Source organism: Peromyscus californicus, unplaced genomic scaffold, assembly GCF_007827085.1.
Source record: "Peromyscus californicus insignis strain IS unplaced genomic scaffold, ASM782708v3 Scaffold_11__1_contigs__length_118956290, whole genome shotgun sequence".
NCBI classification, from domain to species: Eukaryota; Metazoa; Chordata; class Mammalia; order Rodentia; family Cricetidae; genus Peromyscus; species Peromyscus californicus.
In genome coordinates, this window is record NW_026294402.1 from 49,914,787 (window position 1) to 49,937,597 (window position 22,811).

General features: G+C 39.4%; 1 protein-coding gene across 1 annotated transcript in view; it reads right to left on the reverse strand.

The window, feature by feature from the left end:
- The window catches only part of Etfa (electron transfer flavoprotein subunit alpha), a 63,665-nt gene that overhangs the window by 37,027 nt on the left and 3,827 nt on the right, over positions 1-22,811 (reverse strand). The window contains exons 2-8 of the mRNA XM_052760945.1: positions 16,739-16,885; positions 14,303-14,384; positions 14,120-14,202; positions 8,214-8,313; positions 6,412-6,522; positions 5,719-5,820; positions 4,067-4,135 (exon numbers count right to left, since the gene is read on the reverse strand). Coding sequence (XP_052616905.1) covers positions 4,067-4,135; positions 5,719-5,820; positions 6,412-6,522; positions 8,214-8,313; positions 14,120-14,202; positions 14,303-14,384; positions 16,739-16,885 — 694 coding nt within the window. The remainder of the gene's footprint in view (positions 1-4,066; positions 4,136-5,718; positions 5,821-6,411; positions 6,523-8,213; positions 8,314-14,119; positions 14,203-14,302; positions 14,385-16,738; positions 16,886-22,811) is intronic.

Below are 22,811 nucleotides of genomic sequence, written 5' to 3' on the forward strand. Positions count from 1 at the left end.
CCATCTCTCCAGCCCCTCTCCATCTTATTTTTTGAGAAATAAGTCTCTTCACTGGTCCTGGAGTGCAGCATTTGGCTAGGCTAACTGGTTAGCAAGTCTTCAGGATTCCCCTGCTCACACCTCACCAGTGCATCCGTCCACCACACACCCAACTTTGTAAGTAGGTGTAGGGGTTCTGAACTCAACTCCTCAGCAGACACTTTTTTGACTTAGTATCTTCCTCATCCCCTTGTGTTTGTTTATGAGACATTTTGCTATATTGCTATGATGTTTAACTTTGACTGTCAACTTGATGGGATTTAGAACCACCAGGGAAACAATTCACTGGGTGTATCTGAGATGTATTATCTGGATGAGGTAAATGAAGTGGGAAGACCTACCTTAAAAGTGGATGGTACCATTTCATGGGCTGGGCTGGGCAGGGCGGCAGCATCCATCACTTTCTACTTCTATACTGTAGACACAATGTGGCCAACCATGGTACTCCCCCCACCTTATCTCCCTGCCATGACTGACTGTAACTGAGAGCTAAAATAAACCCTTCCTGAAGTGGTTCTTGTCAGTACTTCTTCACAGCAACAAGAAAGTAACTAACAGTCATCCAGGCTGGTCTTGAATTCCTGGGAGTAAGGGTCTTCCTGCTTTAGCCTCTACAGTGCTAGGACTATAGGCACATACTATACCAAGCTTCAATTCCAACAGCTTTTGCCTCAGTTATTTGGATACTATTTTTAGAAGATTATACATTAAGGCTTGCCATGTCTTCTGAGAGAAATGACTCTTTAAATATTACGTAATGCCTCCCTCATCCCTGATAACTTTCATTGCTATTAAGTTGGCACAGTCTTAATTTTTTGTTTTGTTTTTTGCTTTTTCAAGACAAGGTTTCTCTTTGTAGTCTTGGCTGTCCTGGAACTCACTCTGTACACCAGGCTGGCCTTGAACTCACAGAGAGATCTACCTACTTCTGTCTCCTGAGTGCTGGGATTAAAGGCGAGTGCCACTACGATCAGAATTTCACTCAATGTATTTTGAACATAATCATTCCCCCTCAACTCACCCTTAACACCCTCTCAAACCTCCCACCCTTTCTCCTCCAACTTTTACTTTTTTCCCTTCTTTCCCCATTGAGGTAGTTTGTGTTGGCCTGCTAGTGTACTTCTATATTTAAAGTGAGTTTCTTGTAGACAAGAAATAATTGAGTCTTGGTTTTCCATCTACTCTGACAATCTCTTAATTGGTGCATTTAGATCACTGACTTTCACAATTATTACTGACAATCTTGAATTGACTGGTATCTAAATTATTTGTTGCCCCTTTTCTTTGTCATTATTTTTATCTTTTACACTTTCTGTGGTTTTTTTTTAAATTAATTTTATATAATTTATCTTATTTCGTTCCTTATTTTTTTTTCTTTTTTGTAGTGACTGCTGAAGTTTGCAATTGACACCTACTCTAATTCCACTTTCAAATAACCCTGTACCGCTTCAGGTCAGGCACTCATTGTAGGATAACCCATAATCCTATTTCTGCTGCTCCCTGGTAGTACTGTCACTCATTTCACCTACCCATGAGCAAACACGAATGCTCACACATATGGAAGTGACCGACCACATCACTGTTATCTTGACTACACTATTATTTGTTAGATTAAGAATAAGAAAAGCAGAGACAGGTGGATCTCTGTGAGTTCAAGGCCAGCCTGGTCTACAGAGTGAGTCCCAGGAAAGGCGCAAAGCTACACAGAGAAACCCTGTCTCGAAAAACCAAAAAAAAAAACAAAAAACAAAAAACAAAAGCCGGGCTGTGGTGGCGCACGCCTTTAATCCCAGCACTCGGGAGGCAGAGGCAGGCGGATCTCTGTGAGTTCAAGGCCAGCCTGGGCTACCAAGTGAGTCCCAGGAAAGGCGCAAAGCTACACAGAGAAACCCTGTCTTGAAAAAACCAAAAAAAAAATAAATAAATAAAAAGAATAAGAAAAGCACATTTTTATTTATTCATGTCTTTTGATTCTCTTCTTTACTCTTTTGACCCCTAGTAGTTCTTCCTTTCTTAAGAATTCTTTATCATTTTCTTTTTCAAAATTTAATTAACATTTTTTTTTCATTTATTTTACATACCAACCAGTTTCCCCTCCCTCCCTCTTTAGCATTTCTTGCGAGGTAAATCTCTAACAGATTTGTTTCTGAGAGTTTTCTATTTCCTCTTCACTTCTCAAGTACAGAATTCTAGGTTGCTGCAGTTTTCCTCTCAACACTTAAAGCTTTTTATCCCATTCTCATCTTACTCACACAGTTTCTGAAGAAAAGTGGATTGTATTTCTTCTTTTTTTTTTTTTTTTTTTTTTTTTTTGCATTTATTTGTTTTGCCTGCATGTATGTCTGTGTGAGGGCATCAGATCTTGGAGCTACAAACAGTTGTTGGCTGCCATATGGATGCTGGGAATTGAACCCAGGTCCTCTAGAAGAGGAGTCAGTGCTCTTAACCACTGAGCCATCTCTCCAGCCCCTGGAATGTATTTCTTATCTTTGCTATGGTATGACCTTTTTGTTTTCTCCACTGTGGTTTCTTTTAGGATTTTTATCTTCATCTTTGACTTGTTCTAGCTTGCAAATTACACAAACACATTTGGTGTTTTCTGAGCTTCCTGGATCTTTGCTTGTATGTGATGTGAATTTGGAGAACTTCTCAGGCTTCACTGTATCAGCCACGCCTGTTCTTTCCTCCCACCTCCACATTATACCCACCATTCCTCAGTTGTAGTTACTTTTTACTTTATGTCATGTTACTTGTATTTTTTAGAGGTGTGCCCTAGGTACTGGATATTTTATTGCTGTTTTCTAGCTCTTTTTCTCTTTGCTTTTTAGCATTAACCATGTCTATGGCATATCCTCAAGCTCAGAGATTCTTTCCTCAGTCCTTCCAGTTTACTATGTTGATAAGATGCAGTCATTTCTGCTCCCATGTTTTTGTTCTTAAATTTATCATTTTTTTCCAGTTCTTTCTCAGAATCAAGAAAAGTACATTTATTTAGTATTGTGCATATGTAAGTCATACAGGAATCAGAGCATGTGAGGAGGTTGGAGAACAGCTAGTAGGAGGTCTGAAGGATGCTCTGAGGTTGGCATTTCCGTACTTTAAAAATCAAAACTAGCCGGGCGGTGGTGGCGCACGCCTTTAATCCCGGCACTCGGGAGGCAGAGGCAGGCGGATCTCTGTGAGTTCGAGGCCAGCCTGGGCTACCAAGTGAGTTCCAGGAAAGGCGCAAAGCTACACAGAGAAACCCTGTCTCGAAAAACCAAAAAAAAAAAAAAAAAAAAAAATCAAAACTAGATAGATTCCCAAGATTTGGCAAATGTAAAACTGCCACACACACTCTTTAAAAGTTACTAGGGCCGGGCGGTGGTGGCGCACGCCTTTAATCCCAGCACTCGGGAGGCAGAGCCAGGCGGATCTCTGTGAGTTCGAGGCCAGCCTGGTCTCCAAAGCAAGTTCCAGGAAAGGCGCAAAGCTACACAGAGAAACCCTGTCTCGAAAGAAAAAAAAAAAAAAAAAAAAAAAAGTTACTAGGATACCTCCCTTTACTGAGATGTTTCAGCACTTATTGGAGGACTAAGAAAACCATTGCAGAAAGAATGAAATAATGGTTAAAACTAGAAATCATGCAAAGCAAAGTAAGTCAGACACAGAAAAGCAAGTATCTTATGTTTTCTCTCATGCAGACTCTAGATTGAAAAAAACAAAGACATGGAAGTAGAAAGGGAACTACATGGAAAGAGAAAGAGGAAAAGAAGAAGGCAGAAAAGAAATAAATAATCAGCGTAAATATGACCAAAGTATGCTATGCACATGAATAGAAATGCCACAACCAAATGTTATTTTGTATAATTGATAAATGATAATAAAGTTAAACAAAAAAGCTGAGTTAATAAATAAACGAAAGAAAAACTAAAAACCATAGAAAGCAAAATAACCCGAAGCTTTGGAGGAATTATATATAAATGAAATAATGAAAAATATTTCCAGTAAAAAGAGAACATCATGCTACAAAGGAAGATGCCTTTACCTGCAGCATGCAGTTGATCTGCCAGGTCGTACAGTAGCTTAAAGTTCTCTCCACTCTTCAAGCCCCGACCTCATTAAAAAAAGAAAAAATAAAATTAGGTATATACAGGCTACACTCTGTGAAATGTTTGTCATTTTATATGCCCAGCTGATATATACCCATATTACACACTGCCACTTTAAGCACACCACCTCCTCTACAAAGCCTTTTTAGACATCTATGAAGCATGCAGTGTTGAAGTTAATTAACTACATAAAGAACACGGTGATGTTTGCTGTTTCTCCACTATAACAGAAACACTTGAAGTCCAAGATGCAAGATCCACAGTACTCTAGGTCACTGCTCTATCTGTGGTATTAGAAAACTCTTACTTGAACTTGGTAAATAGTCCCTGCATGACTGAATGGAACTTCCTGCTAGATTTCAAACTCCATAAGAGCAAACATATTCTACTTTCTGTTTTTATTTCTCCAGGAAATGAAAATGCGTCAGGTCCATCATAGAACAGATATGGACTAATATTTCCTGAATATACAAACCAATAAACAAGACAAACATCTTTGCAAAATATTAAATTGTTCCCTCTGAATACCACTAGAGCAATAGATGGCCATTGGGAACATTAACTATTTTGTTTAATGTTTATTTTGGAATGATTTTAAAATCACATCAATCGTTATTTTCTCAAAAACTCAGTCAACAAACTATAAAGGAGCATAATACACAAAAAGAGTTAAGCCTGCTGGGTGGTGGTGGCGCAAGCCTTTAATCCCAGCATTCGGGAGGCAGAGCCAGGAGGATCTCTGTGAGTTCGAAGCCAGCCTGGTCTATAGAGTGAGATCCAGGACAGGCACCAAAACTACACAGAGAAACCCTGTCTTACAAAAACAAAAAAACAAAAACAAAAAAAGGTAAGTCTTACGCCACATTCAGGCCCTGACATTAACTGTGAAGGGCTTCCCAATTGTCATCTACAGAGACCTGTATAACCCTGAAAGCCCTTGAAAGTAGAATGAAGCAGGGGATTTATAGACAAGTTCGAGATTCCAACTACTTTTTCCACAATTCAGAAGCCAATCAAATGCCAAAGAAAAACACCCAGAAGTCTGAAAAACAAAAACACCATGTGGCAGAGGTGTGGACTGAGATTTGTGCCCTGCTCCCAGATGCCATCGACAGATGTGTGACAGGAAGCCCAAATCCTGTATTATGGTCATAATTCCATATTCCTGGTAAAATATGACTAATATTTACAACTTACCAACTTCTAACATTTGGAAAGAAAAATTAAGGGGCTGGAGAGATGGTTCAGTGGTAAGAGCACCCAGAGGACCCAGGTTCAATTCCCAGCACCCATATGGCAGCTCAAAACTGTCTGTAATTCCAGTCCCAGGGGACCTGAAACCCATGGCAAAACACTAATGGACATAAAATAAAAATAAATAAATTTTAAAAAACCTACAATTAAAAAAAGAAAGAAAGAAAAATCAAAACAAAACAGAAACCCTAATGCTCCAGACTAGATTCAGCTCAGCAGTGCAAGACCCTGGGTTCCATCCCCAGCACCACCAACTAAATAAAACATTTTGTTTTTTTTAATGAAGTCTGCAGTGTACAGCTTCTGCTATCTTTTAAGTCACGATTGCACTCACCACCAGATACCACCACTTTGGCACCAGTTAGTTCCGGCCGATCACTTTTTGTCAATTTCTGGTCAAGCCACTCTGATATTCCCACTGGTGAGGAACTTGGTGCTGCACACATTGATAAATAAAATTAAAAAGTGAGAATGACTTCAAGTAATATGGTAATAATTATTTTTAAGACAAACACACAAACATCCAATTCTAGGAAATTCAAGTTCACTCATTTTCATGTTCCCAATTTCATTTTCTTTAATTATAAAGGTTTAAGAGGACAAGATTCTTTTGGGAAGTCATTTATTACTCCTAAGTTCATCTGTAAAAACCAGAATAACCATTCTCTCTACTGTTCAAATAAGATGCCAGACATCTTAAAATGTAACCCCTATTTCTACTGTTATTACATTCTGTTATTATACTGAATCACTCAAATAATGAAAGTAAAAAAGTCCTAACACAAATGTAACAGATTAATCTTAATTGATCCTCTCTCCTACTTTCAATCTACCAAAGTGATTATCCTTGTACCAAGAGGATGTGAAACAGGCATAAGTTATAATTATTTATATAACCTTGGAATATGAGTCAGTTGAATTTTTACTCTGCACTAGAAATTAATGCGAGGCTGTCTCTGATTCTAATATAATCTACAGACTGAAGAAATGAAGCCCAACCTATCAACAGGCTGAACTGAACACTTACCCTTTTCTGAACCAGCACTACCTCCACTTGCTGCTGCAGCCTCAAAAGAAGTTCCTCGGACAGAAAACACCTTCACTTTCTCATCACACTTCACTGTACATAATGCATTTCCTGAAACACAAATTTTATTATGAAGAAGGAAGAGCAAAAGTATTCCTCTCAGGCTCAAAATTTACTGTATGAAGATGAGGCAAAAAATAATCATGGACCAGTTGTTTCCTACCTCTGCTAATACAGGAAGAGAGGAGCAAACAGTGAAGAACTTCACCAGGGACCATCTGTACAACTCTGAATGTCTTTTAAAGCAAGAGAGGCACTGATATGCATGGAATCAACAAACTCAAACAGGTGGCCAGAGTAGGAGTGCCGTTTCTTTCTCCCAAACCAACTCAATCAGTAATCTAAAAATATGAGCTGCTCTACCTCAATACAGTTACAAATGTAACTGCTATACATGCCAAAGAAGATAATATGAAAGCATGGCAGGGCACAAAGAACAAGTTCAGAGGAACCAAAACTTTAAAAGCAGACATTTAAAAGAGACATTTCATGTAGACTAGCCATCACGTTAGGAGTGACTGACACCATGATCAAATGCTTCCCCTTGAATATTACTCAAGAGTACGGGTCTGATTTAAAAATCAACCAGCTGCACTGAAACATACAACTTTAACCAGAACAAAGGCAGTAACAAAAAAATTAACTCCTTCTCCAGCCCCATTAGAGATCAGTGTGTTTAGAAATGATCAATCAACTAAAGAGATGTTGAAATAAATTGTTTAGTGCACATGGAACTGGAAAGCGAAAACTGAGGATACGATTTTTAAAAGATTTTACCTTTCCAGGTACTACTTTCAAAATATAGCTACTTAAACAAGAACTGAACAATGACAATAGCAACAGACATGCTAATGTGGCAAGGAGAAAGAACTACAGGCAACTAATTAGTCTCTCCCAAGGATGGACCCTTTAATTGGTTATCCAATACAATTGGCTATCCAATGCAAAGTAGCCAGTCCAGAAATCATATACACACAAGCAAACTAAACAGACTCAGCAGGTTGTATTTATATATTTATGCATATGTGTGTAACAATAATAAAGAAAAACGTACTGTAGTGGGTAGCCTTTGATCTGGAAATACCACCCCCTTTGAGGCTTCAGTAACTGTCATGCCTACAAGGCGGAGCCAAGAGAGGACCCCTAAAGACCCGAGATCCAGAAGGGGGAGCTCTCTTGGTTCCTGGACCCTGGACGCTAGAGACAGATAGAGCAGAGTTCTCCAGAGAACACCGCCTGACTGCGCTACACCTTTCCCAGACCCTGTAACCTATCCTTTCAGTTGTAAGTTACCCCACAAAATAAACTTCCCTTTTAACTACGTGAAATTGTCTTAATATTATAATCAATATCATGGCTACCCACTACAACAACGTACAGTAAATTTGAGAGTGAAGAGGAATGACACAGTAGGGATTGGAGGGGAGAAGTGATGTAATTACAACTTAATTTAAAAATACATATATATATATATACACATTGGGTGGCAAACTTAACTACTAACCACTGGGCGGGGGGAAAGATCTCACTCCATAAACTCAAAGGCCAGTATAAAAGCACTGTGCACAGGATAAGTCAGATGGAATGCCATGTCATGGTATAGTAGCAATTCTGAACTAAAGTATTTCTCATAAACATTCAAGATGATCCATTTAATCACATGGTTTGTTTCCAAATCTATTTTTAAGATTGATTACTTTAAAAAAGTAGCATGTTGATTAATTATTTTCCTTAGAATTTACCTGCATAGATAGTTCTCACAAATGTATCAGGTGACTTGATCTCAATGATGTCAGAAACTGGGGCAACATCAAGTTTGGCTGCTACTCTGGGCAAAAGGTTCTAAAACAAAAAGAAGTAGTGAGCTACAAGAGTGCAAGCTGATTAATATAACAATTAACAATGGCTATCTTCTAAACTCCTTTAAAGGGAAGTGATCTGCTGCATAAATTTTAATTCAAATTCATGTATTTTATATTTCACGTGTCTTTGGACATGGGACATCAAGCCCAGCTTCTGAGGTGTCTTTAAAATTAAGTGCCCACCATTACTCTATGTTAAGAGTTATAGAAGATTTACAGTAATAAGAAGCTGATTCAATTTGATAAATTATGAGATCTACTGCCCTAATAAACATCAAGTACAAAGTGTGACAGTTATGGATCCTTGAATTTAAACAAGAGAAAGAGAAAAAAAATTAGAAGAGTAAAATACTGGAAAAGATTTTATATATTTACTATAAGACATAAAAGAAAAAATTTCAGCAGACATTTCAACCTTTGTCAAGCTCATGTTGCATTAATAAATCAAGCACAGCAGCCTGTGTGTCACACATGAAATGAGCAGCAGAAACAAGCACGTATGCTCTTGCTGACACATGTTCATAACAATGTTGTTTGTTTTTGTCTCTTTTGGGGGCCTGCCATCCAGCTCCCAAATAAATCACACATGGATGGAGGCTTATTCTTAATTATGAATGTCCAGGCTTAATTTGGCTGGTTGCTTTCCTTAACTTTAAATTATCCCATCTACCTTTTGCCTCTGGGCTTTTCCCATTCCCTTACTTCTGCAAATCTTACTCGTACTCCGTAGCTTGCTGTGTAGTTGGGTGGCTGGCCCCTGAAGTCCTCCTCTTCTCTCTCGTTCCCCATCCCTCCTCCCAGATTTCTCCTACTATATATATTCTCTGCCTGCCAGCCCTGCCTATTTCTCTCTCCTGCCTTGTTATTGGCCATTCAGTTCTTTATTAACATCAGGTGTTGTAGACAGGCACAGTAACACAGCTTCACAAAGTTAGACAAATGCAACATAGACAAAAGTAACACACCTTAAAATAATATTCTACAACATAACCATCTAAAGTAAATACATGTATAACTTTGCTCTCAGTAGCCTGCATCCTTAAGCAGGTCAAAATCTCCGTGGGTTTCAGTTATCACATTTTATAACAAGGGGAAAGAGAACCTCCACATGTAGTTAAAATTCTACTACAACTCTAGGGCTCTAAAGAAGACAGTCACTTTGTGAAGACTGAATTTCCATGTTTTCTGGACTAAGGTTCTTTTAGATGATATAAGTAATTTTAAAAGTGAAGCACTGATTTTTATCACACCAACAGAAATGCTGACTTCTATAGACACTGGTGTTGGACAAGCTTCTGGCAGCCATGCTTTCACAAAAACACAACAAACCCTCTCTGTTCTGTAAAGAGTCTTCCAAACTACCTGTCATTACCCTCATTCTGTACTCTCCTACATGCGCATATAATCACACCGCATTAGCTGTGACTAGCATGGGTTTCTGTAGTAAAATCATTTTTAACACACATGCTGTACGACCCCTAACTAGGGTTCTAAGCACCCTGAAGGTAGGGAGCTGAGACTTCTATTTCTCTTGTGTTCCTGTCCTGTTTCTACTCAGTGACTTCATATAAAATAACTACAAGTACTGACAGAATCGACTTCACAACTGCTAGAGTTTCTGAAAGCAAAGATTCTAATTTTCATTTTGTCATACCTGCACTAGACAGTAATCTTCTTTCAACCACAAATAAAAAATGCTGGTCTTGACTACTAAAAATACTAAACAGTACCAATGTTAACTTTCTTCTTTTGTGGATCTTCCTCTCCTACTCTTCCCGCATCCCCATTTCCACTACCCTTCCATCCCCAGGGGTCTCCTTTCCACTTTCACCCCGATGAGTTCTACAGCCCTCCCCAACTTCCTATCTTTCCTCTTGTGGCCCCCTCTCTACTATCATGACCTATAACTATATATATATATATATATATATATATATATATATCTTTTAATATATATATTAAAAGCTAGGAACTGCTTGCCAGAGAGAGTATGCTGTATCTGTTTTGCTGAGTCTGGTGTCATCTCAATGTAAGAACTTCCTTTTCCTGAAATTTTAATGGTACAGATAGTTCTATTTTTTTTTTTTTTTTTTTTTTTTGGTTTTTCGAGACAGGGTTTCTCTGTGCAGCTTTGCGCCTTTCCTGGAACTCACTCGGTAGTCCAGGCTGGCCTCGAACTCACAGAGATCCGCCTGGCTCTGCCTCCCGAGTGCTGGGATTAAAGGCGTGCGCCACCACCGCCCGGCGATAGTTCTATTTTTAATTCTTTGAGAAATCTGATTTCTATAATGGCTGCACTAGTTTACAATTCCACCAGCAGTAAATAAAGGCTCCTCTTTCCCTACATCCTCACCAGCATTCTCTGTCCTTTATTTTCTTGATGATGGCCACCCTCATGAAGATGGAAGTGAAATCTCAAGGTTTTTTTGTTTTGTTTTGTTTGTTTTTGTGGTTTTCCCAGACAGGGTTTCTCTGTATAGCCCTAGCTGTCTTGGAACTTACTTTGTAGACCAGGCTGGCCTCAAACTCACAAAGATCCACCTGCTTCTGCCTCCCAAGTGCAGGGATTAAAGGCATGCGCCACCACACCTAACTGTATTCTCAGGTTATAATTTGCATTTTCCTTATGGTGAAGGAGGTTGAATATTTTGACAAGAGCTTAGATGTCACCCCAAAGCCATGTGTTGAAAGCTTGGTTGCTAGCTGCTAGATGACAGAACCTTTAGGAGATTAAGACCTAGGGCAAGATAGTTGGGAGTGAACCTCAAAGGAGATACTGAAATGCTCACTCCCTTCTTCCTTTCCCCTCTCTCTGCTTCCTGGCTACTGTGAGGTTAGCAATTATGTCTTCTCATGTAATTCTATCATGAGCCATGACCTCCTAACTCACCACAGTTAGGGCCAAAGTGACAGGTTGCAGTGACTGAAACCATGAACCAAAATACATTCTTTCTTATTTTGCTCAGGTTTTTGTTATTTTTCCCACAGTGACAGAGGCTTATCCCAGATCTACTTAGAGTCTCCCTATGGAATCCCTCCTATGGACTTGTTCTCATTTCATATGCATTTGTAGGTTACAGCACCAGCATCTCTTCGGTGGCTCTTACTGTCAAGCTTTCATCTTTTACAATAGAGATATCAAAATCAGGGAACTTGGAAACTAAAACATAACAAACACTGTTTCTTGGGCTCATAGTCTCGCAGGTGAACTCTCACCAACTGAACTCAAGATTAAATCACCCAAAACAGAAACAATACTCTCAGAGACAAGGTGGTCCACAAAGACTCTTCCTTCAATTTAGAGGAGGGTGCTGTTAAAATTTATAATACCATGTGTTGGCAATTTAACAGTATCTATCAAAAATGTTTAAAACACAGTCTTTAAACTCACCTATTTTACTTCTAGAACTATTCTAAAGATATGCCAGCAAAGGTATACAAAGATGTATGTGCAAGGATGTTTTCCTTGCAGCAAGTGACGGAAAACCACCTGCTGACCTTGACTAATATGGAATGTTATGCAACCAGAGAGACAGATACATTGTGAGCTAATATTTTCAAGACACTATCAAGCAAAAACTCCTAGTCACAAATCAATAAAAATATGTACATACATGCACAATTTAAAGACCAATATAAAGCAGTCATCACTAAGGTACACTCCTGAAATAGGAAGAGTTAAGTTAAAAATATGAAGGAGGGACTTACATCCTTGTTCTTTATACTACTATATTATATCTAAATTTCTATTAAGAGTTTATTTGTGTACAGCTAATGTTCCTGTACTGAGGACTGAACCTAGTGCCTTGTACATGTGAGTGAGTAGTCAAGGTTTCTATCTACAAATCAGCCTCGTGTGTGTGTGTGTGTGTGTGTGTGTGTGTGTGTGTATCACATGCACATAGTGCTCAAATGCATACACATCTGTGTGCATACACGAGGTAGCCAAAGCAGAACCTTCCTCTCTAGGTTTCCATCCATATTACTGGTTGAGGCAAGGTCTCTCACTAACCAGAAACTGACTATCCGGGCTAGGCTGAGTATGCAGCGAGCTCAAAGTACCTCCAATAACCAGCTTCCAGTATTGGAGTTCACATGCAGCCATGCCCTTATACAGGTGCTGGGAACTTGAACTCAGGTCCTCATTCTTGCAAAGCAAGTGCTCTTACCTGCTGAGCCATCTCCCTAGCCCTCTCTTTCACTTTTTATTTTTGAGACAAAGTCTTCCTAAGTTTCCCAGGTAAGTACTAATCTTGCAATCCTACTGTTTCCACCTCCTAGGTAACTGAAATTGTAGGTAAGCACTGGCTGCTCTTCCAGAGGGCCCAGATTCAATCCCCAGCACTCACATGGCACTTCACAATTGCCTTGGTTACTTTTCTATTGCCATGACAAAACACCATGACCAAGGCAACTTATTTAAAAAAGCATTTGATTTGAGATTCATGGTTCCAAAAGGTTGGAGTCGATGACTATCACGGCAACAGGCTAGCCAGCAAGGTGCTGGAGCAGGAACTGAGAGCTCACATCTCCCTCCACAAGCACACGGCAGAGAACACTAACTGGGAATGGTGTAGATTTTCTAAATCCTCAAAGCTCACCCCCAGTGACACACCTCCTTCATCAGAGCCACACCTCCTAATCCTTCCCAAACAGTTCCACCAACTGAGGACCAATATATGAATCTATAGGGGTCACTCTTATTCAAACCCTCACAAGTGCCTGTAACTCCAGTCCTAGGGAATCTGATACCCTCTTCTGGCCTTTATGAACACTACACCTACATGGTGTACACAGACATATATGCAAGCAAAACATGTATAAACATTTTTTTAAATGAAAACAAAAAGAATAAAAGAAAAGGGAACTAATGGGAGATTAAACTCCTGGGGCCCCATGCATATAGGCCAACACTACCCTCTAAAGTATACCCCATCCCTTTGTTCTTCCCTCCATGTTACCTTGATATAGATCAACATTACTCTTTTGTGATGGTTATTTCTAATTGTCAACTTGACACAATTTAAAATCACCTGGGAAGGGATCATCCATGATTACATTAATTGATGTGGGAAGACCCAGCCCACTATGGGCAACACCCATTCCCTGGGTTTGGTTCTTGAACTGTATAAGAGAAGGGTTGAACACAAGTAAGCATGCATTTATCCCTCTCTCTCTGCTCTTGACTGTGGATGCAATATGACCAGTTGTCTCAAGTTCCTGCCACTGTGTCGCCCTGCCATGATGGACTGTACCCTGGAATTTTAAGTTGAATAAGCTTTTTCTTCCTTAAAGTTACTTTTGTCAGGGTGTTTTATCACATTGCATATGATCAGATTATAGCTGTCTTTAAGGATATCCCTAACCATAACACAGCCCTTCCCAAATCCCTAGGGTAGACAGACTTAGATTTTCCATTGTGTCCATCAGACATCCAAATAAATCATCTCTTAACATGAGTGACTAAACACAACTGTCCACACACACATGCACAGAATTCAACTGAACAATAGCATTATCCAGGCCAAATTAGAAAACCTAGAAGTGACAGGTTTAATAAATTATGACAAAATTTTGAAAGAAGAGTTAACTCTGTGACAAAATTTAAAGATCTGGAAGTGACATTTTAACAGAAAATTGGATCAAATCTTGAAAGAATAAATGTAAATGTTAGCAGTACTCCCCTAGATATGACCAAGTCAGGACTGGCTATCTAAACAAAGTCTATTACATTTCAGGCCCAGAGAAATCTATACTGTTCAGTGAGGTCAGACTCCACTTCTCACCTTTCCAAAAGCAGATGCTCCAGCACAGATGTGTGTATAATTGAACTGCTTCTGAGTTTCCAAAATCAATGGTGTCAGTTCCTCTGAGAATTAAACACATTTGGTAAAACACATTTCATGCTATTTTCATAATCATGTATTCAAACATAACAGACTCTACATTTTCCCACAGGAACACCTCACCTGGAAGGAGGCCTTTGTATGCATCATGCTGAGCCACCAGAACCTTCGCTACACCAGCAACTTTACAGAGATCTTGTACCACCTGTGATAAAGAGAAGAGTCTCAGTGTTGATGGGGTTGGCTTTGAGGCATCAAAAGCCCATAAAAGGCCCAGTCCTCTTCCTCTCCCCTCCCCCATCAATCACTAAATAAGAAAATGCCCTCCAGAAAACTGTATGTGGTACCCTGTACTTGAGAGGATGAGTAGTAGGATCACAAGTTCTACACCACTGTGGGGTAGAATGACATCCACTCTCCTCTCACAAATCCAACGGAAAAAAAGAAAAGGAAGGGAGAGGAGGAGGAGGAAGGGAGGGCTAAAATAAGACTTTCTCTAGATGAAGTAAGACAGCCAGTAAAACCCTTCAGACTCAGAACCTACCAGAAGTAAAGGCAGAACTTAAGCATCCTATTTGTTTAATGTGGACTGCACGTCATTTGGCAATAAGTTCTACTAAGACTAAGATTAATAACTACAAGTAATAGAAAGAAACCTCCAATTATTGCCCACTGTCTACACACATATACTTATCTACAACAAAATAAAATATTTTCTTGTTTAACGTCTCATTTTTTCCTGTTTAGAATCAGGAAAGGATTCTGAGAAAGCTTTTGACTACTCTGATTTTCTGTATACAGAAGGCAATTAGCATTCTCCCTTTCAAGTAACTTTAACCTGAGTGGTTTCTGCTTATCAGTCTCATCTACCATTGCTGTCTTCTACTTGCTAATTCACTGATGAATAGGCACAAAAGGCTGTGCCTTTGGCCCTCTTCCATGGATTATAAGGCTCTGTAATATTCACTGAAAGGAGGATTAAGAAAAAAGGAAGGAAGGAAGGAAGGAAGGAAGGAAGGAAGGAAGGGATAAAGGAAGGAAGGAGGGAAGGAAGGAAGGAGGCTGCAGTGAAGAATTCTGCGGGGCCAGGTGCTGATCAGCACACTTACACTGTCTTACACAGAGATGCATCAGTTTAGCATCTCCAGTTTCAAGAAAATTTTCAATTAAGAAACACACTTAATTCTAAAGTTGCTACACAGCAGCTTATATATGAAACAGAATAAAATTTCACACTGAAACAATTTTTTTACTGTCAAAACTCCAGTACTACACAGAATGGAATAATCACCTTCTGTTTATGATTAATAAATAGCTATTAATAAATAGCTAAAAAACAATATGAAACTAAAATCCATCTATATTATTAGCAGACATTTTTCTTAAAAATAAGAACATGACATATATAAGACTGCAAATGATTAAATATCAAGTATTTTAAAGTAACTAGTTACAACCACAGCAAAACATATAAATCTAGTATCTGTTTATATCTGAAACCTATCATTGGACATTGTGGTGAACAGAAACTGTGTAAGATTCAATAAGCAGCTGGGAGGTGGTGGAACACACCTTTAAACCCAGGACTTGGGAGGCAGAGGCAGGCAGATCTCTGAGTTTGAGAACAGCCTGGTCTATAGAGCAAGTTCCAGGACAGCCAGGGCTACACAGAGAAACCCTGTCTTGAAAAACCAAAAGGAAAAAAAGGACAGAGAAGAAAAATAATCATCAAGAGGAATGTGATAAAGAAATCCATATAGCCTGAAACCTGCTGAATATAATCTTTTAAATACCAAGTTCATGGAAGGAATTAGAAGTGGCACTAGCATTCTGAACATGCATTACCACAGGCTCTATTTAGTAAAATATATACTCTGCTAAAAAGAAACATTCTCTCTCTACACTTACTCCTCCGTGAGAGCCAAGCCCCAGTCACACATGTGGCAACTCTGACATGGTGGAGGAGAACTGGCAGCTAAAGTTTTTTGAGTCTTAACAGGCACTTGTCTACAAAGCAGCCCAAGGCCAAGGGCACAGACCCTGCAAACCTATTAGAGAAAAAACTTTCCCAAGGGTTAGTTTCCAAAGCTGTTACTTAACAACCATGACAAAACCAACATTTTCTATCAGCTGTAATTTGGGAAGAATGTGACTTAGATTTGAATTCTTCTACCAATTAATTAGCACCTCTGATACTTTGCCTAGATTTACCACTTTCAGGAATTAGAAGCAATTAACAAGTATATTCATCAGTACAAAAGGGATCGGCTATTAACCTCTAAGGGGACTCAGATACTACCATTCTACTTGGTACCTGATGGTACAAGATGGTGCCAGCAGAACTAAATCAAGCATTCCACCTCATTTTGAAAGATAAAATGCTTCGTGAGAAAACCTTTTGGTTCTTTTTCTACACAAATAATGGTTGTGACATTGTCCATTTAATGAGGATTAGAGCCCAGTTTGGGTTATGGTCCTCAGCATAATTCTCTATTGCCATCTTTTGCTGTCTCTTGATGGAGATTATATTTGCTATGGCTGACCTTAAAAATCTCTCACCTTGTCACATTTGGTTCCAGCTACTAAGCAGGACACTTCACCTCCAAGACGTCCAGCTGCAGTGATGGTATTTAGAGTAATGGGTGCTAGAGAGTCATTTGCATGCTCAGCTATTACCAAAGTACTCTGAAATCGGAGCAATGAGGCCTAAAAGAAAAAGAGAGGAACATGATTGGATTTAAAGTGCATGTGGGCTTTAACGAAAACATTTTTGTATGTCTAGTTTTGTAATTGTACTAATAAAGTACCTCCTCGATAGCATAAATTAATCTGTGTCTACCTTTATAATATCAATACCCTTATCTAACAAAAACCAAAATGGAAGTTTGTTTCTGTGCTGGCTATGTCAACTTGACACACAAACTACAATTATCTGAAAGGAGGGAACCTTAATTGAGAAAATACCTCCAGAAGATCTGGCTGTAAGGTATTTTCTTAATTAGTTATTGATGGGGAGTAGGCTGGTAGTCTTGAGTTCTACAAGAAAGCAGGCTGAGCAAGCCTGTAAGCAGCACTCCTCCATGGCCTCTGCATCAGCTCCTGCCTCCAGATTTCTGTGTCGTTTGAGTTCCTGTCCTTCCTTTGATGATGAGCAACAACACAGCAATGTAAGCAAAATAAACCCTTTCCTCCTCAACTTGCTTTTTGGTCATGGTGTTTCCTTGCAGCAAAAGAAACCTTAAGAGAGTTAGTTAGAGCCGGGCGGTGATGGCGCATGCCTTTAATCCCAGCACTCGACAGGCAGAGCCAGGCAGATCTCTGTGAGTTCGAGGCCAGCCTGGTCTACACCAGAGCAAGATCCAGGACAGGCACCAAAACTACACAGAGAAACCCTGTCTCGAAAAGCCAAAAAAAAAAAAAGACAGTTTCTTTCTTTTTCAGTTTTTCAAAACAGAGTTTCTCTGTATGGCCCTGGCCATCCTGAAACTCTCTCTGTAGACCAAGCTGGCCTGGGACTCTGTCTGCCTCTGCCTCCTGAGTGCTGGGATTAATGGCATGGGCCACCATCACCTGGCTCAAAAATGCAGGTTTCTTAACATTAAAAACAAAAAACAAAACAACAAAACTTATAACAAAACAATTTTCCCACCCTGCCCAATAAATAACTGCTTAGACCTATATTTAAAATCCTTAAACACAATATATTAGCCATCAAGCTAGGAATTAGACAAATTCTATCACCAATTATATTCAGTTACATAATGAACTTCTACTAAGATATTTGGGGGAACCATTTAATATCAAAGTAACTGAAAATGGAGACCTGTTTTTAAAAAATGACACAAAAGGCTGGGGATGGCTTACTGGGTAAAGGCACTGGCCTTATGCCCAAGGTCCTGAGTTCCACCACAAGGACTCACATGGTGGAAGGTGAGCACCGATTCCCATAAGTTGTCTTCTGAATATGGATACTGTGGCATGTGCACGTATGTAACATAAAAGATGGTTTTTCTATGTAAAAAGATGTAATTTTAATGTAAAAAGATGTAATTTCTAAGTTTTAAAGATGGCACTAGCAGCAATTTTGCTGGGATTTCAACTGTTTGAATATGCTTTGGAATGAAAAGGGGTAAGCTGACCTCCTATCTAGCCCTATCTAGCAGACTATCAAACCACCACCATGGTCATTTTCAAAATAGTTCAGGACATTTTCAAAAACCAAGAAAGAAAAAGAAAAATTAATAAGAATAGTCCCTATGCGCAAAGGTTTCATGGGAAATAAGACTGCTTCACGTAAACCAACTGTAAGATAGACAGTTTTCAAATGACGAGGAGCGAATGTGGAAAGGTGCAGATCATGAAGTAAAATCAAACAGAGGAAAGGGAGTAAGTTTAGGAATCAATGTGAAAAGATGAGAAACAGCACCAGAGACACGAGCAAAGAAGAAAAGACTGGTTCTGACCTTGGAGGATGGCATAAGAAACTGAGAAAGAAGCACGTGGATCAGATGGCACTGTTGGGTGGCTTCACTTACCATAAACCTTTGTTCTAAACTGGAGTAGTCTAGAGAACCACGACTCCCCGAAATTAAGGAGTGGGACTGGACAATGGGTTAAACTGAACTGCACTATTGCCTAGATATGCAACAAAATGCAGGGGAGCCTAACACCAGTGGGGGCCCTGAGATCTTGAAATTAAAGAAAGGGGCTGTAGATTCTCCTTTTTAGACTGTGTCCTGGTATTCTAGGACTTCTCCCTAAGTCCCAGGACCTCATTGGTGTGTTCCGCATTACTCTATGTTTCATTTATTATTTGTTTATTTATTTGAGTGTTGACTGTTCTGGAACTCACTATGTAGACCAGGCTAGCCTCAAATTCACAAGAGATCTGCCCACCTCTGCCTTCCAAATGCTGAGATTCAAAGGCATGTGCCACCACACCCAGCTCCCCATGTTTTTTTAAATAGTTTTAAATAATCAAATTAATGTGAGAGATATTTTGTTTCTACTTCAGCTCCAGAAACACCATATTAAAAATAAAAACATGTTAACACACAACATGAACAGAATCAAAACAATGGTAAGGTGATTGATTTAAAACAAACAAAACTAAAAAAAAATAAAAAAATTTAAAAAAGAACATTTTATTTTTAGATATATTTATTTTATGTGTATAAATGTTTTGTCTGCATGTATGTATGTGCAATACTTGAAACCCATAGAGCTCAGAGAAATCTATCAGATCCCCTGGAACTGGAGTTATGGATGGCTGTGAGCCACCATGTAGGTGCTGGGACACCAGTGCTCTTAACCACTGAGGCATCTCTTCAGCTCTTTTTTTTTTTTTTTTTAAAAAAAAGTATTTACTTTGTGTATGCATGCACACACACACATCACAGTAAGCATGTGGAAGTCAGAGTATAACCTAAGGGGTTTAGTTCTCTCCACCATGTGGGTTCCAGGGACCCATCAAACTCAGATTGTCAGGCTTGAAGGCAAGTAAAGGCAAGCACTTCTACCCACTGGGCCATCTCAATGGTCTACATTTTTAATCTACGAAAAATCTTAGCTGGGTGGTACAGCCCTGGAATCTCAGCTCCTAAGGAATCTAAAATAGGAAGATCACAAATTCAAGGCCAGCCTGGTCTACAAAGTGAGAACCTGTCTCAAAATAAAAAGTAAAAAGAGGGTAGGTATAAAGTTCAGTGGTAGAACTGTTGCGTAATATCTCCAGTACCACAAGTAATAAAAATATAAAAGATTAGAGAAAAAATCATTTTTATTATTGCATAATAAACTTAGTAAACTTCAGTTTACTAAGACTTTGCAATACCCTTTTTAGACTTTCTCCAGCCACCAAAGGATTTTATGCTCCCCAAATACCCATTCACTCTTCCTACACTGATCCCACTTAGTGTGATTAGCATATATCTTCTCCAGACTACTTGCACCAAACTGGCAGGGACTAGGCCCATCTTGCTTTCCACTATGAATTCTGCATCTACTTTTGTGCCTGGCACGTAAGTGGCCTCAACGAATGCTGAGACTAAATAAAAAGGTTTCCCAAAGTATATAAAACCTGAAAAGCAACAGTTCCTGGATCATCTGTGGGTTAATCACTATTAGTTACTATTCTCACGCAGTGACCTGGTAAGAAGTAACCTAAGGAAAGAAATATTTGCTCTGGCTCTCTGGCTTAATGTCACGGCTGCTGGGACACCTTACTGGAGCAGAAGAGAAAAATGAATGCTGGTGCTGTGGTTTTCTCCTTTTCCCTGTATATTCCACTTAGAACCTCAGCCCATGGGATGCTGCTACTACTTTCATGGCTGTCTCCCTCCTCAGTTAAACAGCTCTGTGAACACATTCACAGACAAACCCAAAGATGTGCCTTGTTAATGCCCTACCCTAAGTGGGTTTTTTGTTTGTTTTTAAGGATCTCATTATGTAGCCCCGATGGCATAGAAGTCAGTATGTAGAGAAGGTTGACCTCCAACTCTTGAGATCTGTGTTCTGCTTCCTGAATGCTGGGATTAAAGATTTGTGTTACCACACTGGGCTCCCTAATCCAATCAAGTTGATAATCGAATTGGTCATCAGGAGCATCAAAGCACATGTAAGGATACCCAAGCAGTACATAACTTGCTAAGTCATTGACATAGATAACCCACCATGCTTCTTGGGAATTTATCCAAACTATAGAAAGCTGACGGGTCTTTTAACAAGCAACATGCTTCTTGAGTGCAGGGTTTAAAGAGGTCATCACCTTCCCTATACCCTTAGAGAGCCAAACATAAAAACATCCAGATATCCAGATACCCCCTACTATCTCGCCTCTTTTTCTCCTCACTCACAGCAAGCTGGTTTTCATCGCTATCACAGCACTGAAACCCATCTTAAGTAACGAACACTCTTGATTAGTCCAGCGCACACATTTCAGTCCTTCTATTATTCAACCTCATCACTGACCCTGATTTTGTTTCTGTTTCTTTGCATTCTCATTACTGCAATTGCATGATCTAGTACAAACTAGCAGATGTTAAATTACAGACTTTACTACCCTAACAAAACTACTCATATCCTAAAGTAGCAAGAGCCCTGTTAACCTATTTCTCTCCTAACTACTTTAAGAAAGTAAATGGGATGAGGACATAGGGGACAGATATGGAGGGGTGGGAGAAGAGAGTGAAATTCTGTTTTGGTTTTGCTTCTTAAACTAAAAGAACAAACAGAAAACAAGAAAATAGCAGGAATAAGATAAAAAATCTTGCCGGGCGGTGGTGGCGCACGCCTTTAATCCCAGCACTCGGGAGGCAGAGGCAGGTGGATCTCTGTGAGTTCGAGGCCAGCCTGGTCTACAGAGCGAGATCCAGGAAAAGGCGCAAAGCTACACAGAGAAACCCTGTCTCAAAATAACCAAAAAAAAAAAAAAAAGATATAAAATCTTGCCAAATACTATTTAAAGGGATTAAATAATATATAATTAAAGTCTATCCCCATTTTAACATATTTTATCATAATAAAATGTATATTACATTTCTGTCCTTAAACTACTTTAACCTCTGCAGTAATAAAACATAGCAGCTTTTAACCATGACTAGAAATGTCATATGACATTGATTATAATATTAAAAACAGTCAATTTACTTCACTTTAAAAACAGACAAGACTCTTAGTAGACACATTGGCAGGCAGCGTAATTTTAATGAAATCACTTTATGCAATAAATTTTGTTTCAGAATCACACAAAATTGGCTCTCTTCTTTTAAACGAAATTTAAATTTGCATGTGAAACACAGAGTTCAGTATCATTCATCAATGTTGGACAATGAGCTCTGAAAAATGTCCTGTCCTTAATAGTTCACAGCTTCTCAATCATGACAGATACTCCTTCCTGTCTGCCAAGGAACAAGAACACGCAAATGACCTGAAAGTGTTGCTTCACTTACTACATATAATTTCTTTTGGATCTTACTAATCAACAAAAATTTTAAAGACAAATTAATAAAATAAACTGAAAGAGACTACTGGAAAGAAGGAGCATCTCAGGGTCAGGTAAAAACCTGGCACAAAGGAATCCCCCAGGAATTTATAAGGATGACCCCAGCTAAGACATCTAGCAATAGTGGATATGTAGCCTGAATTGGCCATCTCCTGTGACCAGGCAAGACTTCAAGTGGCAGAAGTGGGACACCAACCCAGCCACATAACCTTCACCCTACATACAGTCTGTCCTACCTATGGGATGTGCTGGAGTAAGGGTGGCCTAGAGATTGACAGAGTGACCAACCAATGACAGGTCTAGCCTAAAACCTATGACAGGAGAGTAAGCCACCCTTGACACTGCCTGGAGCACCAGGACCCACAGGCTGGATGACCCAGAGGCCTAGGATAGAACCAAACACGACTGGAGGAAAAACAAGTCAATGTGATGATGCCTAACGATATTCTGCTGTACTCATAGGTTGGTACCTAGTCCAACTGTCATCAGAGAGACTTCATTCAGCAACTGATGGAAACAGATGTAGACCCACAGCCAAACATTAGGCATAGCTCAGGCAATCCTGCAAGAGGGGAAGGACTGTAGAAGCTAGAGGGGTCAAGGACACCACAAGAAAACCCACAGAATCAA